Here is a 19,972-nt window from a genome sequence, read left to right as displayed (position 1 = left end):
GAGCTTGGCGCACAAATGAACTCCACAACTATCTGTGAATAGTAAACAAGCCAGTAAATAGAAACTGAAATTGAGAGGAGGGAGGGTGTGACCATCTATCAAACTGGCAGTGAAAGATGGATCTACGACACATATAAAAAACAAATTGCATAAGAAAAAGTATTGCAACAATTCTGAACACATTTGGCCTGGGTATTTTAGGAGAATATTATGCTGCAGCAAAAAACCTGCTCACGTTGTTTCAGGATATTTGCTCCAGTTTCTAACAGAATAAAATTAAAAGAGATGTCATTAGTAGGTGAGTGCATTTTCTAACATAGCTTTTAACTTCAGAGGCTAAACAACATCTACAAGAGTACGAGAGAGGTAGAGATTATGTTTGTTTTACTGCAGTAATTAGCAGTATGGCAGAGGGAGGTGAAGTGTGACAACTAATTTCACAGTCAGGTGGCTGAACAGCGCCGCTGTCGAGAAGCCTTTATGACCCAATAAACACATTATCTGGCTGCTGAACACTAACCCTGACGCGCACACACACTTAAACAACAACAGTGCTGAATCCTCGGGTAACTGCCAAAACGTTCCCGCCTCTTTTCAAGTTTTAATACAAGCACTGAGATGGACAATGGTGTGGGGAGCAGCATGACTGGGTGTGAGGAACACTGCACTGACACAACGTTGTGTCATCCCATCAAGGTGGAGTTTAGCTGGAACATGATCAGATTGTCTTGTTTGATTCAACATGGTGACTTGGTCCCATTCCTAAATTCTGTAGCAACCTGTTTACACTGGTATTATTAGATTCCATCCCTCCCCATAAAACAAGTTTACTCAGGGCTCTTTGAAACAGGGTATCCCAAACTTTATTTTCTGTGTCAGAAGAGTACCATGTAGCGCAATCACAGTTAGTGTACTTCCTTCTTATTAGTCTGTGTGCAACACAAAGAAAATTTAAACACAGAGGACATCAACAAAATAAGAAAAACAAAAATCATCATCATTAATTGAACAAAATCAATAAACCCAACAAAAGACAAAACAAATAGCAAACTAAACCCTGTGAAAGAGTCTAAACAGACAGTAGAGAGGGAGGAGGGCCGTGGAGAGAGAGGAAAACGGAGGACAAGCAGAGAACTGGGAAAAAAAGAGAGAGTCTGAGAAAAGAGAAAGACTACATGAGTAAGAGATTAATTGATATTCGAACCCTGAAAGAAAGAAGCCCTCCCTCTAAGCTGCGGGGTCAGAGGTCGGGGGTGGAGTCCGACAACGGATGTGATGAGCCTCTACTGCAGGCAGACAGAAAGAAAGTCATACAGACAGACTGGTAATATGGCATACTATCCACTGACAGAGACAGACAGACAGACAAGCAGAAAGATAGACGGAGAGACAGCCATCCACACAGACAAGACTGAGGCATCTGATCCAGGGAGAGTGAGATGCAGCATGTTGGACACGATAGACACCCCACCCCAAGTGAAGGAGAACCACCGGGCAGATAGCAGTCTGAACACCACACAGCACAGAGAGGACAGAGAGAGAAGCTATATAGAAGAACAAGCTCCAAGCAAAACTAGAAACTAGGCTTCTCCAAAAAGGCAATATTTGTCATTCTTGAGTGTAGTGAGGTTTCTCTTTTAAATAAATATGTAGAATTCTCTAAGATAGCGTGGAGGGTACGACCTCTCACTGTTAACAATGTACAGTATATACATATGATCTCTTCAATGACAAAATAGCCTTTGATGTACATATTTCTCTTACACCTGTCAAATAACACAACCAGGTCAATAGAAGCAAGCAGTGTTGTCTGTACAAATACCCATGCAACTCTCCCATGTTCATAAGATACGTAACTCTTTAAGCTCTCTGCTGCATTCAACAACATCAGATATTGCCTTTTCTTCATAAAATGGAATCATGTGCAAGTTACCAAAAGGACGTCATTCAAATGACACAAACCTAAAACAAATGTAGGTCCTACTTAGGTTAAACAAATAATAATAAAAAAGTCCAAATCTATACAACATTCAACCCTCCGTCGACATTAACGAATGGGATACTGCTAACTATATACAGACATGTCATCATCCATGCACAGTGTGAACAAGTAGCACATCAACATTCCCAAATATGGACATGGCATAGGGGAGGAACAGGGAGTTTGTGGGAAGGGGAGGAAAGGGGGGGCACGATGGCGGTTGTGGGGAGAGGGGCGAGGAAGAGGGGCGAGGGAGAGGGGCGAGGGAGAGGGGTGAGGTCACAGAGAGAGAACGGCTGCTGCACAGGTTAGAAGGTGCAGACGAACACACACACCATAGATACACATGCTGGGCAGGGCGAAGTCCCGTAGCTTCTCTGCACCAGGACACAATGTATGGCTGTACTTCACATGTTTTTAGTTTTTATATTAAGCTGTTAACATTCTCCCTCTTCTCCTCTTTTTTTTTTTTTTTTTTTTTTTTTTTTGTTAGGTCGTCAGTTCACTCTGTTTTTATTTTTTATTTTTATTGTAGACGTCATGGTAACGTTTCTTTTCCGGTCCGAGTGCAGTTGGAGCGAGTGTTGGGCTGGGTCGTTGTCAGCACACTCCCAACAACTGTCGTTTTCAAACAAAACATGGGAACCAGTGCCATGTTTCTCCTTCACTTGGAAACCCCAGTCCTGCCCCAGAAAGAACTAGAAGATATAAAGCTACTCTTCTAGGTTTTGGGAAATATTCATTTTCTTCATCTACCTCTACTACAAACCCCATTCAACCCACCATAAAATTGACGTTTTCCAATCCTAAACCAAACCCTAAGACCAACACCTTTTGTACTTGTGCATCCACTTCCTCCAGTACGCTAAGGTAAGGCCCTGGGGATTGGTGTGACCCTTGTCATTGGTTTGTGAGCAGGTCTCAGGTGAGGACAGCCCAGGGTGAACCCCAGGCCCCAGCTCAAGGCGTGGTGCGCGCCAGATACAAACTGCTTTAGAAAGGTTACGCTCTGGACTGAAACAAAATCTCAGACCCACGGACAAACCTTGTTTTTGGTTGTCATTACGAAACATCGCTTGGTTAGAAAACCCACATCTCTGTCTGAGGCAACCTGGAGTTTCCCTTAGAAATGGTTCCCTTTGGCAAAAGAAGGGGTAAACGGTATTATGAGTTCCATATAAATCATTATCGTTAAACCCTACAACCCCTGGTACAACCACCCAGAAGCTTGATCCAAAACTTTGTGGGGAGTTTGTAGTGTAAATGACAAGAGAACTAAACATTTTGTCATGTTCAAATTGACCTAAACCAGTACAACTACCTCTAGGTTAAACATTTACTTCATTACATTAAGTTACACATCAAGTATAATGTATAAAACAAAATCAGCAGGAAATTCTGGGTCATTCAGCATACAGTACCAATCTTGTTAAAAATTGAACCAAGCCCGTCTGAATTATTCAGGCCGTCTGTCTTTCCCCCAAACACACTCACATGCTCACATGCTCAGACACACACACACGCCCTAATGCGCACACACACACACACACACTCTCAGTCACACCCAAAAGCACAGGCATCTCTGATTTAGCTGATCTTGACTAGTAGTAACAGTCTTGAAATGTAAACCTTTCTGTGGTCTCATGATTGGCAGATTATCAAGGTTGCATCGTTAAAACAGAACTATCCGTCACCTCAGGATATACACAGCCAGAGGATTTGAACTTTGACCCTCAATAAAATATCCCTACAGGGCCAGTGAAGTGTAGAAACCCTCTAAATCTACATATCTAACCACCACTATGCTTGACGCCTCCCGGGTTAAGACCATGTTTAGGACCTGAAATCCCAACATTTTTCAAATGAGGACGAGAAGGAAAGAAACGGCCTCATTGAGAGGCTGAGGAATTGGTGTGGGGGCTGGAAATGGGGCATGTTGGATAGAAAAACGATCACCATGGTTAGAGGTTAGGGGGTAAAGAGTTGATTGCAAAGCCCTTTAGGGTTGAAACTGATACACTGAGCAGTCTGGGAGTTTCTTGGACTCACAGGGGGGGGGGGGGGGGAGAGAACCAATGAGAGAGGCTGTTAGGAAACTGGTAGCCAATCAGTCAACTGTAAGGAACTGCTTATGTCTGTGTTAGGATGCAACCATTATTCAAGCCTGGTGGTGACACATCTGGCTAGCTAGCTCAGGTATTTCAAAAAACGCTATTTACGTTATACGAGTCTTTTGTTGTCAAAAACAAACATATTAAAGGTAAAAACACAGTTAACCTTCTTGATTTCAGTCCTCAGCATTGGTTCTACAACAAGGTCAAACAACAAAGCGCCAGCAGCTTTCCTATTGGCTGTTCGATCCAAGGTCACACAAGGTCGTGACCTTTACTGCGTTCCAACTGTCTACCCTTCACCTGTGCACACTGGTGTACTCCCACTCATGCATGGAAAGGCATTGGATAGGTGTGAGTGGGGGTTAGCGAAAGCATATCCATGCATGTTGGTAAAAGAGTGTCATCTCTGGAGGTGAAAGGAAGAGAATGGGAACCCAGGCACTTTCTCTCACACATACACACACACACACACACACATGCACACACACACACAGAGAGACAAAAGGCTTTTCTCCCAGAGTCATCACCATCATCTGCGTCTCCTCTCTTCCGATTGGGTGTTCAGTTCATGCATATACATTTACATTAATAAAGATGGCGGTTGGGGGAGGTTCATAATAATTGGGGTTTCACTCAAGAACGATTATGCTTTGTTTTTCAATTGGAAACGAGCTTCAGTCTTGGCTGAACGGGCAATGCTGTTTCTGAAGGGGGTTGCTGTAGTTAAGAGACATGCCAAACAGCCCCCCCTGTGGGACAGGAGGACACATACAAAAGCTAGCGTTGAGCGGACGTTTGAGGGAAAGGGTCTCTGTCCCGGCCCTGGGGAGGGGGTGGAGGAGGGGGGGGGCGTGGGGTGCTCATCTTCTCTGTTAAACCAGTTCTATTATTTTAAGATTACAAGGGGGTGGGGGGGGGGGTGGGGGAGTGGGTAGAAATATCCGTATTAATTGGGGGAGGGAAGAATGGGTCGGATTAGGGGCGGGGCAACATGAAAGACAAGAAATACAGTTTAGCCACAAGTCCTCCACCTTCCATCTCCGCATTCTCTTCCCCACTCCTCGAAGCTGCACCTGGCTCTTCTACGCCACTCTCCTCCTCCCTCCCTTCTCTCCGTCCAGTGTGTGGGGTGGGTGTGCGTGCGTTCGTTTAGAACCCCTGGACGTGGCAGTAGGCCTCCAGGGAGGAGAAGAGAATGTACAAGAGCCACAGGCTGAAGAACAGCATCGTGGTCAGGACCTTGGCAGTTCGCGGCCCCCCTAGCTCGCCCCCGATCTCCGGCCGGCGCCGGTACATGAGCGTGCCCACGCAGATGAAGGCGAAGATGGTGAAGAGGGTGACGGAGAAGGCCAGGCTGCCGGGGTCCACCTTGAACTCCCTCCCCTGGCTCTGGTGGTAGATGGCAGCGATGGACCAGGCCACGCCGATGCCCAGGAACACGTTGACCGCATTGCTGCCCGTCACATTGCCAATGGAGGCGTCTGCATACTGGTCCTGGATGGCTGCCACCTTGCTGGCAAAGGTGTCTGGGGAACGATGGAGGGACGGGGGGAGCAGAGAGAGGGTGACACGGTGGGGGAAAGAGGGGGGAAGGGGGGGTAGAGAAAGGTGAGAAAGGGTCAGAAGAGAGATAAGGTGGAAAGAGAAGGAGAAAGAATGGGAGAAAGGGGTATAGGAAAGGAGGCGGGGGGGGGGGGGGTGAAAAATTCAAAGATTTTTTAAACCCTGCTTAGTATAAAGACTTCATTGTCCAGCTAGATTGTAGCTAAACAACTGATTATATAGTCAGTGTTGCACAATGTGCCATTTTGTACTGAACACAGAACAGTCTGGAAATAGGTGGTGATACAGGGTGATACTATAATTGACCTGAAAAGGATTATCTGTCTGTTAACCTGTAGGTATAGCTCTACAGGTTAACAGTTTTCTGAAAGTACAGTAATACTTTTAAAAAGAGTCCTCCATCATTTATTTCCAGCTCTGTCCAGGTTGCCAGCACTGGCCAAAACCAGTCAGCAACCAACACTGTAAGCATCTCAGTTGGTTCAACACTAATTCTCTGAAGTGGTGTTCTCGGTCTCAGTTGCCGTGGCAGCAGCCCACAGCTCAGCGCCTCAGCAGTAAGTCAGGGCGAGAAGCCTAATGTGTTAGATGTTCTTTCAGTGGCCGGCACCTCTTCTTTTCAGTCTCTCTCTCTCCCTTCTTTTATCCTTTGTAAACCCCACAACATCTCCCCCACCTCTCCTCCTTGCTACAGAGAGAGAAAGCACTGTCTTTCAGCTGCTGCCACAACATCTCCCCCACCTCTCCTCCTTGCTACAGAGAGAGAGAGAGCACTGTCTTTCAGCCGCTGCCAGGCAGCCAGGGGAACCGAAGAGAGGAGAAGAGGAGAGAAGAAAGGAGGAGTGAAGGGAGAGCTGAAGATGGAGTAGCGAGGGGTAAAACAGTTGGAGAGGAACAGGCGGGAAGCCAAGCGAGCTGGAACAGAGAGGGAGAGAAGGAAGAGTGGCCAGTTTGCCTCGGAGGAGTCCGACAGGCGCCAGCAACAGCCAGCTGGAAAGGGCACCGGATTGGTCCCAGGTGGCACCATTCTCTGGGATGTCTTTCAACCACACTGACTCGGACACGGCACAGGGCTGTCAAGGAGCAGGGTACCAAGGGCCGGACCTTAATAGAGTGAGCAGTGACTGGTGAGAATGTGAGAACTGCGGTCTGAAAAGACTGAAAAAGACATTTAGGCCTGTCCAAATAAACACACACACATGGACACACACACACCTCTCCCCTACAGGCAGACACACTGACAGGAGTGTCCTTGTGTTCCTTATCACATGTAACAGGGGGACAGATCAGCTCTTGCTTAGAGGGCTGAGTGCCCTAGGCCCCCCAGGCCCCCCAGTCCTCCTGCTCCCCTGACTCACTTCCTGTTACAGCCATGTATTTATGCAACACTGTCATGTAACATAGCCATGGAATACAGCCACGTAACTCCCAGTGGAATGGAGGCAGTCAGGTGTCCAAAACAGGACAGAAAACCATGCCTTTTTAATGCTCCCTCTCTCTCCTTCTTGCCTTTGTTCGTTCTTCATTGGTACGGTGACAGTATCTGTTTCTCTGGCTTTGTGCTGCGGAACAATATACCTCACTGATCTCACACTGCCCTGCAGAAACTGGAAATGTCCCTCCAGCGGAACAACAGAACCCTGGCACAGAGCACGGAGGAGGAACAATGGAGGCTGGACAAGAGAGCTGAGCCATGGCATGTGTTCGACAGGTGTTAGAACAGAGGTTGGTGTAGAGAAGCACGGCTCCGCTCCACTGCAGAGCAGACCATGGTGAGATGAAACACTGACGCTATTGCTTCCTCACACCTCCTCATAGACTGCATCTAATACAGTACACACACACACACACACACACACACAATGTTGAGTGGATGTAAACATTGACTCAAGAGTTGGAGGAGGTGCTAATTGGCTAAACAAGGGGAAGTAAAAACAACTGGAACTATTTTTAGATGTCACTTCACGGAACATTTTCTCACAAGAGGGGCTCTCTGGGAGCTAACCTATGCAACCCTCTTTATGAACATAAGCAGGTCGAGGCACGCGAACGCGGCGGCCCGCAGTAGACCTGGGCTTTACCTGTGCAGTATAAGCCAACACTTCATCATTGACATACCTCAGGCGGCAGCATAAAAGCTAGATTCAGGGGTTTATATATAAATGTGAGGTGTTATTTTTCCACAACCTCCAGGGGCAGGGCTAGCCTGCTCTGTGTCACAGCTCCATGGTGTTTGTTTCAGACTGTCTTCAGCCCGGAGCAGAAACAATCAGAAATGTTCCCATCGGCTGAATAACCAAGACAAACCAGGTTTCTCTACCTGCTGGTTCCTCTCTCAGGTCATGTGTGTGTTATTGTCTGGAGCTGCAGTGGAGCGGGGGGTGGATGCTAAGTCCTAACAAATCCTGCTCTCCTGAATGCAGCTTCTCAGGGGTGATATACTGTATGTGTGTGCGTGCGTGTGTGCGTGCATTGTCAGCGTACTACATCATACTCATACCCACGAACGCTAACTAGGATGACAAGAGCACACCTGAGCCTTGTGAAAAATGACTCCATGCTAATGAACATGGGTGGTTCAGCGACGCGGTGGTGTGTGTTTGTGTGAGTGTGCACGTGTGAGTGTCTGTGTGTAAGTGATGTGTGTGTGTGTTGGTTCTGAAAGGCAGGAGACAGGAGACGAGGTAAAAGGTTTGGAGTGGGCCACTGCACACGCCTGTTTCTTTCACACAGAAAGATGCACACTGGTGTCTGCTCTTGTAGTAAGTAACACACCCACAGCCCTCCTTCACTTACAACCTCCCCTATAGATGCACACTTTGCAGCTCACCATTAGTCATGCCAGCTCAGAATGGAGAGTGTGTGGTCCGTGTTCTACCTTAACGCTACTCAAAGCGCTTTGCATTTTTCTGCCTGAAGTTTCCTGGAATGAAGTTCACAGGAATTCTAATCTTTGAAACAAGCTTTATTCATTGAAAAAAAAAAATAATAAATACATATAAAATCCCTCACTTTATGGAAGCGGACCACATATGACCCCCATCCCAGCCCTGGCGAGTGTTGGTGCAAGTCTTACCGGGAACGGAGGTCCCCAGGGCCACAAACACCACGGCGGTGACCGAGTCCTTGAGCCCCACGGTGCAGCCGAAGTGAGACGCCAGGTCCCCTATGAAGGCGGTGAGCAGGCCGATCATGCAGATGGACACCACGAAGCACGCCCAGCCGTTCCAGTAATCGGTGGGGGGCACGAAGGCGAACAGAACCTTCCAGAAGACGGTGAGGAAGTGCATGACGTAGTCGAAGCAGGACGGCAGCTTCTCCTCGCCACACTCGTCGTCGTCGTCATCCTCACCTGAGAGAGAGAGAAAGAGAGACAGATGTGGAGAGAGAGAGAGAGAGAGAGAGGAAGAGTTACGAGGCGTTTAAAACAGAGAGATTTAAGCAGTCTCTCCTAACCAACTAGCCGCGTAAAAACAGCCTTCGGCTTCCAAAGTTCCAAGAATTGAATCGTAAAAATATCAGTCCATCCTGGTAACGAGGAAGAAGTATAGCTGGAACCAAACAGGTTGATGTCCTGCATCTCAGCAGGCTACAACTGGGATGTTTCCTATCAGCAGGGAGTTAGCGATGTGACCTGGCTGTCGTGGCTGCTTGACTGCTCCTCGTATCTCAGCTCATTGGAGTTTAATCATCGCCTCAGGCTTGGACTACAGCCAGCCCTCTAATCCACACACACACACACACACACACACACACACACACACACACACACACACACTGCTAATCTTCAGTGTGCGCATGCGTGTGTGTGTTTCTTGAATAGATACATGTGTGCAGTGAACACCTGTGTGTCTTCGTAAAAAAGCACACAAGCCAAGCAACCAACACGTTATTCTGAAGAACCCTTGTGCTGCATTTAACCTCAAGTGTAAAAGCTTATGATACACGGGAACTGGGCCTAACCCTCTGAAGTCAATATGAAGTGACAAAGTAGAGCAATTTGAATATTTTCTTCTCCTAACCAGTGGTGTGTGAAAAGGCTGGCAGGACACACAATGCCATTTATCTTCCAAATGCCAAACACAATTTTCACTCCTATTTTTAACAAGGCAAATTCTCAGCAACAGGATACAGAAAAGGCCAGCACAAAGATATTCAAAGTGCTCTCAATTTTGAAAATTGCAGACACAGACAGGGACTCACACATGCATGCACACACACACTGCCAAATCCATCTCTGCTTCCCTGTTACGCACGCAAACAATCCTGTCAGCCAGTCAGATGCTAGCTTGTTCCAGAAGCTTCTATGAGGAAAGATGACACAGTGTAAGCCTAATGAGAGACGCATCGTAATAAATAATTTAGGACCTGATCTCTTCAATCCCAGCATGCCCTGCCATCTCTCCAGTCACGTAGTCGCGTAGTCATGCACACCTCTGACCCTTCGTCTGGTACACGCAGTGCCAGGCCAGAGGCTGGTGTCTGGGGTACGATGCACCAGGGCTACCCCATGCAAGTGGTGTATGCGGTGGACATGCGTGGAATGTAGATGTGTGTTGGTGTGTACTTGTGTGTGAGTGTGAGGCGCAGAGGGAGTGCGTCTGCATACGTCCGGAAAGATTTGCCGGAGCCAGAGGAGACAGCTCAGGTGGGTACATAATCAATTTCCTTTCCGTAGCATTTGGTGCTAATCTGGAGCAGATAAACAACCCTCTACTTAGTCTGAGCGCTAACAGGCTAATGACAGCATGGATATCATTAACACCCCAGATTATCATACATTATCTCTCACCTGTCACTTATTCACTCATGCAATCACACACACACACACACCACACACACACACACACACACACACACACACACACACACAACACACACTCACAGGCTTGAAAACGCACATTTATCTTCCAGAACATTAGCCTAGCATTAATATTCCTATCAGCTCCTAACATTACCATTTTACACTGGCTCATTTGAACGTTTCCATACTTCTTGCTTCTCTCTAAGCCTTAGAGACAGAATCAGGAGACGTGTGACTTGGCAGAGTAAAAGAAGGATCCCAAGAAAGAGGAGTGGAAGGCCCACTGTGGCTGACTAGAACACACAGAGAACACACCCTGCCTGTTTCTGAACCTCCCGGAGGTACAGTGGTTACTTTGTGACTGCCAAGCACACACAGGGGAATAGACCCCAAGAAAAGTCACCTCCTCTTCATCTGAGGAACCGACACAGTGGGACTGTGGAGAGCTGGGTCTGTGCTACATTACTGTGACAGGCTTCGCTGCTGTATCCGCTGTCTCAGGTTCTCCTCTACGGAGAGAAGGAAGGGGAGGTGAAGTGAAGAAGGAAAGGAAAGGAGAGGAGGAGCGTAGAGAAGAGACGGAGTATTTGAAGAGTAAAGGGTAACGTTGAGCACAGCCGACAGTGTTTCTGTTTTGTCTCCAGCTGGCAGTCTCACAGGTGATCAGGAAGCCTTATCTGGTCCTGCCCACTGAGCACGCTCGAGTGCTGCTCTCTGATAGGACGCTGCCAGGGACAAGGTTGGCTGCTCTGCTGTGATAGGCTGGCTGGGTAGTGGAGTGAGGGAGAGGGGGACAAGGAGCCAGTAAGAGGAAAATAGAAGTTTATCCATGAGGAGCTCAGCTCTCTCAGGGGATCACAAGACTGGTGCAGGGGGGAAGCCAGATTGAAATTCAATACACATATCTTCAATTTGAAAATACCTCAGGTGAAATTGATTTAGCGCAAACTGCATGCTAAATCTATGTTATGATAAATCAAGTGCACCTGATATTATAAAACTGCCTCACAGACATCTCCGCCTGGATGACCGAGCACCACCTCCAGCTGAACCTCTCCAAAACAGAACTTCTCATCATCCCGGCTAAACCCTCCATCTCCCACGATCTCTCAATCACCCTGGGATCTGCGACGGTGACCCCTTCATCCTCTGCCAGGAACCTTGGGGTTACCATGGACGACGAGCTCTCCCTCACGGCCCACATTGCTGCGGTCTCCCGGTCGTGTAGATTCACCCTCTACAACATCCGGAAGATCAGGAGATACCTGTCTGAGCACTCCACCCAGCTGCTAGTCCAAGCACTTGTCCTCTCCAAGTTGGACTATTGCAACTCGCTGCTCGCTGGTCTCCCAGCATGTGCAACCCGCCCTCTTCAGAGGATTCAGAACGCAGCGGCCCGCCTGGTCTACAATCTACCCAGACGCTCCCATGTTACCCCGCTCCTCATCTCTCTCCACTGGCTACCTATCATGGCCCGTATCAGATTCAAGACCCTGGTATTGACCTTCCGAGCAGTGAACGGGACTGCACCCGTCTACATCAAGTCTCTCCTGCAGCCCTACACCCCCACCTACGGTGTTCTTCAGACAACCGCCTGGTGGTCCCACCGCTCAAGACCGCCCGGTCCCAACACAAGCTCTTCTCCTGTCTGGCCCCCCAGTGGTGGAATCAACTCCCCACTTCCATCAGAGACACTGACTGTCTCTCCACCTTCAAGAAAAGGCTCAAGACGCACTTGTTCCGGGAGTACAACGGTACTTAGGAATGGTTCGCTTGACCCGATGTTAGTTTCCTCAAGGATCACAATAACTCTTGCTTAGAGACTTGTTGCTCTTGTGGTTAGTGGTAACTGACTTAAATTTTTGTACTCGCTGTGATATATTGTTTTATTATTGTTGCTTGCTTTTTTTCCACAGGTACACCTGCACTTATAGCAGTTCATGTTGTTTAATTGTAACTTGTTTAACTACATGCTCTTATGGTTCTTCCCTTTGGCACTTATTTTGGTTGTTCACAATGTGTGCTTCATGTTTTGGCTACTCGCAATGTTTTGTGGCTATCTCGTTGTTATGATCAGTGACCTATGCACTTTGTAAAGCTCTCTCTTGGAAGTCGCTTTGGATAAAAGCGTCTGCTAAATGAATAAATGTACATGTAAAACAAAGTGATAGCTAGATTTCTACAGATTTAAGACACCCAGAAGCCAGGACAGAGGAATGTTCTAGTAGGTCAGTCGAGGGGAGGAGAAACACAGTGATGTTTTTCACACTTGTCAGGATACGGCTGCAGAGAAGTCAACACATTAGTCACCTCAAACAGAAGTTCTCACCAAGCTTGGTACAGCACTAAGTGGTGCTGAGAGGACGTCAGACCAAGGTTCTAGTTGTCAGCTCCTCTGCCAGGCTCAGGCAGGGGCCTATAACACAGGGTCCCTCAGGGTGGCTAGTCCAGTGCCTGCTCCAAATGAGCCTGGCTCTATAAAAAGGACCCTCATTCACTTTGCATAAAGGCAGAGGAAAGGGAGCATTCTATAATTTATGATAGCCTTTATCAGGTCACAACCTAGGGCAGGCAGTCGGAAGATGTGCACACACACGCAGCACATGCAAATTCACTCAGAATCCTTTCCATCCCTAGAGTGTATGTGTGTGTATGTGTTCTATTACTTCCACAAAAACTACAAAAGCGTGATAAAGTGAGAGAAAGAGAGAGAGAGAGAAAGTGAGAGACAGAGAATAAGAGAGGAACAGAGTAAAAAGGTAGGGGAGGTAAAGAGCAGCCTCATGGCAACTGCACGCTAACCCTCTCCCAGCCTCCTCTGCCTCCATCACTGTGTTGATCCCAGGTCAGCCCTCCCAGGACAGATGCTAGACTGTCACTCTCCGTGGCTAACGGAGGCTCTCCTAGCACTGGGCCGTGCCACACAGACAGGATATAAGATGAGAGCAGCTTAACATGCATACAGACATGAGGCTGGCTGGCTGGCTGGCAGGCAGGCTGATTAATTGGCTGGCTAGATGAGTGGCTGACAGACTGTCTGGCTGACTGTTGATGGTCCAAACATGAGCCTGGCTGGCTGGAAAGCTGGCTGGTTGCCTGGACGGCTGGCTATCTGACCTACTGTCAGCTTCAGCCGTCTTTCTAACACCCCCCAAACACACACCCATGCATACGGCGGCAGATGATAAATGCTGTGGAGGGTTTGGAGTAATTATGGTGCAGTGGAGTGTGCAGGAGGTGAGGACCCCCCCCACACCATCTCATCTAGACCTCTTGCTGAGGTCAAGAGGTCATGGAGCGGGCCTCTTACAGTCCGCATATAGACCTGGAATGCATTTGGTCCGAACGCTCTGGAGACAGCAAGAAGGGAATATGTATAAACAGGACTTCCATGAGTTACGATGTTATCACCTGTTTGCCTTTTCTACTGTACCCCATTTAGTGACCATGCTTGACCATGTAAGGAAATGTTATGTCATATTTATATATAGTACACATATAGTCTATGCACTATATATAAGGACTTTTGGGACAGGTCACATGTTTGGGACAGGTCACATGATCTGAGCAGCTTGTCTAATAAACAGAGTCAACTCTTTTTCATTGTCGTGCATCTTTCCGGCCACCGACTGACAGATTTCATCCTATCACCTGTGTGTCTGCTGAACTACATTTAGTCATTTAGCAGACGCTCTTATCCAGAGCGACTTACAGTAAGTACAGGGACATCCCCCCCGAAGCAAGTAGGGTGAAGTGCCTTGCCGAAGGACACAACGTCATTTGGCACGGCTGGGAATCGAACTGGCAACCTTCAGATTACTAGCCCGATTCCCTCACCGCTCAGCCATCTGACTCCCTGCTGAAGACATGAAAGCATGGTTCCATGTAAGTGCTTCCAGTGAGAAGATAGGGAGACAGGCTGGGCGAGCTGAGGGACTCATCTCTTCATGTGGTACGACCTGAAAGAACTTGCTCTCCCTTTCAGTCTCTCCCACCTTCTCTCTCTCTCTCTGTTCCTCTCCCATCACAGGCTATACCTCTGTTTCTCTTGGTGAGGTTTCTCATCATCGAACATGGTAAAGTCACCAGAGAGAGAGAGAGAGAGAGAGATAGAGAGAGAAAGAGAGAGTAAGATAGTCAGAAAGAGAAAGAAGGAACTAATCCGATGAATACACAGTCTACATCCTTTGTTCTACTGTTCTACTGCTAATGCTATAAAAGGTTCCCTTACACATCCCCTTTATCGACACGCACACACCTTTTTCTAAGGAGGAGTGTTGGAAATGGAGGCCTGCAGCAAGTCTGTGTGAATCATGTAGATCATCAATCAAAATCAAGCTTGTCTTCTCACAAGGTAAACACGGGGGGGATGGAATGAAGGATTTTTTGTTGTTGTTGACTTTTTTCAAATGTTCTGTCACACACACCCCCATGCACACACACACAAACACACTTCATACATCTGTAAACAGGTTTTTCTCTTTCAACTTTCTCCTGAGTGCTGCCACAACACACCTTATCTGGAGAGAATTCTCCATCAACCATGGTCACCCCCCCCCCCCACACACACGCACACAAAGAGCCTTGTCTCCACTCAAAACAAATGGACTGCATTTATTTATATAGCGCTTTTCTACCTTAGCGGTACTCAAAGCGCTTTACAATGTTTGCCTCTCATTCACCCATTCATACTCTCAATCACACATACCGACGGCAGCGAGCTACCATGCAAGGCGCCGGCCTGCCCATCGGGAGCAACTTGGGGTTCAGAGTCTTGCTCAAGGATACTTCGGCACATGGCCTTGGAGGAGTCGGGGATCGAACCGCCAACCTTGCGATTAACAGACAACCCTCTCTACCCCCTGAGCCACAGCCGCCCCTACACACACACACGTTCTTGCCCCCTGCACCCAGTTTAACGAATGACATTTCAGGAGGCTTTTAAGAGACGGTTTTAAGTGGTCTTTTTCAGATTCAAGGCTAAAGCACAGATTTCATGCATTTCAAAAACAGTTATCTTTGCTCCAGTGTTCGTGGGATGGATAAGATACAGATAAAAAGAAAGAGATATAAGCTATTATGGAGAAATCTAAGCAAGGCTTCAATGATCTCTCTCCCTTTCAAAACCTGATTGCTGGAGAAATGGGAGAGCGACCGTATGACAGACCGCTGAGACCAGAAGTGATGTTTATGTATCCTGTTTCAGAGGAGCAGTCAGCTAGCTACGGCAGTACGGAATCATTCACATCCCCTTTTCACTCAACCAGGACTCACAACAATCTCTCTAATCATCCCCCAGCAGGACTCCAACCTAAAGGCAACTAGACAGCCCAGTCTGGCCTGGGCCTGACCCATATGTCCTAAGTCTGGCCCCGTTTTGGCTCATATTAGCCCAGTTTGGCTGGCTTCGCAAAGGCCTGGCCCCGACTGAAGCTGTCTGACCTAGGAGAGAGAAAGCAGGGCCAGACCAGGCCAGACAATGGCCTCTTCCTGTCGTTTGAGTTTGGGCACCTGGAAGAGACAGGGCATGCTGGTAGAGAGGCAGGATGGCTGAACTTCTAATTGACTTGACTGATGGTACAGAACGCAGACTGCAGGATGCATTCATGCACATACACACAGTCAGCACACAGACAGAGAGAGAGAAATACAGACAGAGGGAGAGAGAGACAGAGAGAGAGGGAGAGAGAGAGAGAGAGAGAGAGAGAGAGAGAGAGAGGGAGGGAGGGAGGGAGGGAGGGAGGGAGGGAGGGAGGGAGGGAGGGAGGGAAAGGGAGAGAGAGACAGAGGGAGGGAGGGAGGGAGGGAGGGAGGGAGAGAGGGAGGGAGGGAGGGAGGGAGGGAGGGAAAGGGAGAGAGAGACAGCGAGAGGGAGGGAGAGAAAGGGAGAGAGAGACAGAGGGAGGGAGGGAGGGAGAGAGAGAGAGAGAGAGACGTGTGATCTATGTCCCATGTCTGTCTGGATAACTGTGTTGATGGCAACAGTGAGAGGTCATTGAGGAAGTGTTAATTATCCTTTACTATCTCTCTCCAGCAGGTTCTACAGGGAGAGTGGAACAGCAGCCAACTCCAAGCCCAGCGGAGGTGACACAAACCTGGCCGCAAATCACAATCCCCTAGCCCTGGAGGAAAACCTTCATGTTCAACTATGAAACCAATTACAGGTTTTAAACTTTATGATATAGAAATTATTTTCAGAATAATTACATTTTGCATGACGAAGAAAATGACCAAAGAAAGACAAAAGTAGCAAGGCAGTAGAGGAAAGAGGCGAGCTAGGAAATGATAGACTGGGCAGAAGGTGACTGGGTTCACATCCCAGATGAGACAGACTCTCATTTAACTGCAGCTCAGTCTCACCAGATGCAGCTTCGTGTCAGCCACACAGCTAGCTAGACCTGCGGTCTAAGCTATGAGCAGCCGGGACAACTGGTGTGCTGTGTGTAGATAGCCTGCAGTACAGGGGTGTACAGTACAGGCTGTGAGTCTGTTTCCACCCTTCTTTTATGCTGCTCATCTCTGGGCTGTGTTTCTCTCCTTCTTGCTCTCTCTCTCTTTCTTCCTCTGTGACATGCTAGTTCCAGTTGTCACAGTTCACCGGCTCTCTTTCTCTCTCTCTCTCTCTCTCTCCCCATCTTCTGAAGGCTGACTAGATGAATCATTTCCCACAGCGTCAGCCCAGGGGTGGCACGGCCACTGAGAGCCAGAGAGCAGGAACACAAGGCACACACACACACAAGTACTGAATGCACACACACTGCCACACACACACACATCAAACACACACACCTGCACGCACGTACGCACACACACAGTCACACACACACGCTCTCTAATCAGCTCGACAATGATGAGCAACCCATCATGCCCCGCAAACCGCACACACACCTCCATAGAGGCCCCAGAGGGGAACAGGCAGTCCTGTCAGAGATAAGATGAGAAGCCAGACCCAACAGTTTGTCTTTGTACTTTAACTAACACCCTGCTAATGCAGAGGAAGCTCTCCCCCCCCCTCTCTCTCCCCCTCTGCTCTCTGTCTCTGTCTCTCTCTCTCCCCCTCTGCTCTCTCTCTCCCCCTCTACCCTCCCTCCCTCCCTCTCTCCCTCTCTCCCTCTCTCTCTCTCTCTCTCTCTCTCTCTCTCTCTCTCTCTCTCTCTCTCTCTCTCTCTCTCTCTCCTCTGCGCTCTCTCTCACTCCCCCTCTGTTCTCTCTCTCCCTCTTCTCTCTCTCTCTACATCTCTCGTCCTCTTTCTGCTGCACTCTCTCTCTGCGCTCTCCTTTTCTCTGCTACGCTCTCTCTCTTTTGTAGAGGAGCACAGTAAATGGTGTGAAGGACTCCAGGGCGAAAAGGAAGGAGAAAAAGAGTAGGATGAGGAGGGAGGGAGGGAGGCGGCGAGAGGATCAATATTTCATGAAGCCAGTGCATTTTAAACACAGCTGTAGTTCCCTGAGAGGGATCTCAGCCGCTGCAGGAAACAGGCTGCTTCTCTGCCAGAGGTGACATGTGAGTGTGTGTTCCGGATGTGTGTGTGTGTTTGTGTTTGTGTCACCCTGCAGGGCACAGCCTCAGGAAAGGAACCACTGTACACCCTGAGGCAGATGTGAGTGACTGGGCAGTTGAGTCAGAGGTGTGGTGCTAGTATGTCTATCTTTATATTATATGTGTGTGTCTGTGTGTCTACACGTGTGTGTGTGTGGGGGGGATGTTTGTCTCCTGTCTGTCTACTTCTGCCCAATGAGTGGACCAGCCATTGGGTTAACTAATGCTTGTGGTCTGTGGCTATAATTCAACAGCTTTGAGCTGGCCACCACTGGCTAGCTATTAGTCTCTCAGGGCTGCCATAAAGGCTGCCATTAAACCGTGACTGCAAGGACTGCAAGGAATGCAGCTACAAGGCTGCATATGAGGAGCTGAATGAAGACAGATCTGCAGTGTGGAAGGGGCTCTTCTTTAGGACACTGGATTTGAAATCTAAAGTGTATTCAAACAACATGAACATGTCAGATCAAAGAAGCAGCAACCACATCATTCAGTGTCCTATTTTTCTCGTATAGAATCTAACGTTCACATACGCTCTGTTCATAACACTTGTTATGAAATCCTCTGTGGTGGGGTATATCTGAGGCGTACTTTGAAGCACACACACGCACATACATCGCCTGACACACTTTAACACGCACACACACACACACTTCGCCTGGCAACAAAGGCTTGTTCTGACATGCTGGGCTAAGGCTTTGTTCTGTCGCACATCGGCAGTCCAGAGTCTTCTGCAGTAGCAACCTCCACCACTAGATGGCGTCTGCTCTTACACTCACTGGAAGGAGAGAGACGCAGCTTCACTGCAGCACACATCTCTCTCTCGTTCTCCCTCCCTCTCTCTATCTTACTCTCTCTCTCTCTCACTCACTTTCTCTCAGTCTGGCTGTCTCTGGACCTCATACATAATGTCATCCTTTGACTTACCCTTGATCTCTCCTACAAACCCCTCTCTCTCTCCTCTTCCTCCTCATCGCAGCTCTTCTCCCTCTGCTCCGTCTCCCCCTTTTCACCACCAACATACCCTCCCAAGTTTTACTGAACAGTAGACTATAAACCCATTCAGCCAGTTCCTGTTATAACCCAGTGAAGTCAGCCTGTTAGAAACGGTTCCGATGGCTTTACTCACCAGCGCTGACAGTGATGGCCTCGATGAACTGGTCCCTCCAGCTGTTAGTTCCAACCAGCAATGCCAGGTTGGTCTTCTTGATCAGTTTGTCCACAGTGTTCTGTACAGGGAAAAGGAAACACAGGGCTTAGAGTGCAGGCTTCAAAAAGGTACAGAATCCTCACCCCTCTTCCACAGTGCTGTCATGGGAGCTGTTTCAGATGTACAATAGAGATTTTTTAAGGCTATTGTATTGAGAACAAACATGAAAACAAGGCTTTGTGTGGATAGTGTCTGCTACTCTGTGATTATGATTACTAGACAAATGAAAGAACAAATAATAAGGACTTCAGTAATTACTGCCTTGAAGGAGCAGCACAAAAGCGCATCGACGCACACACCACACGCTGCAGTGTGTTTAGGCGAGATGGAGGGCACCCAGGGGAGACACCCAGCAGCCAGGGCTGGACTGGCCATATCAATATATCTATCAATATATATGCAATATCAATAATAATAATAAAATACCATAAAATAACATAAATACAAATCATAACTATAAGAATTAATTAATTATTTAAGTGTAAGATCAACAGATAAGTCTTGAGACCCCTCTTGGAGGATCCAAAACTATCACATCAACGCAGAACACTAGGCAACTCATATCATAGAATGCACGCATATTTTAAGAGGACTGTCTGCAGGGAATCTGTCTGACCAATCACGGTGGGTGTGGGCCGCCTGGGCCAAAAATGCCAGGGGAGATTTTTTGTCCCAGACCAGCCCTGCCAGCAGCCCAGACACCCAGCAACCCAGACACCCAGCAGCCCAGACACCCAGCAGCCCAGACACCCAGCAGCCC

At 48.1% G+C, this 19,972-nt stretch overlaps 1 protein-coding gene across 1 annotated transcript in view; it reads right to left on the bottom strand.

Moving 5' to 3' along the window:
- Positions 1-838: 838 nt before the first annotated feature.
- LOC134022785 (sodium/calcium exchanger 1-like) overlaps positions 839-19,972 on the bottom strand; it is a 19,998-nt gene continuing 864 nt past the window's right edge. The window contains exons 2-4 of the mRNA XM_062464535.1: positions 19,132-19,231; positions 8,735-9,010; positions 839-5,621 (exon numbers count right to left, since the gene is read on the bottom strand). Of these exons, the coding sequence (XP_062320519.1) occupies positions 5,245-5,621; positions 8,735-9,010; positions 19,132-19,231 (753 nt within the window). The 3' untranslated portion in view covers positions 839-5,244. The remainder of the gene's footprint in view (positions 5,622-8,734; positions 9,011-19,131; positions 19,232-19,972) is intronic.

Source organism: Osmerus eperlanus, chromosome 6 (genome assembly GCF_963692335.1).
Source record: "Osmerus eperlanus chromosome 6, fOsmEpe2.1, whole genome shotgun sequence".
NCBI lineage: Eukaryota > Metazoa > Chordata > Actinopteri > Osmeriformes > Osmeridae > Osmerus > Osmerus eperlanus.
This window is presented reverse-complemented; position numbering and strand designations above follow the sequence as displayed.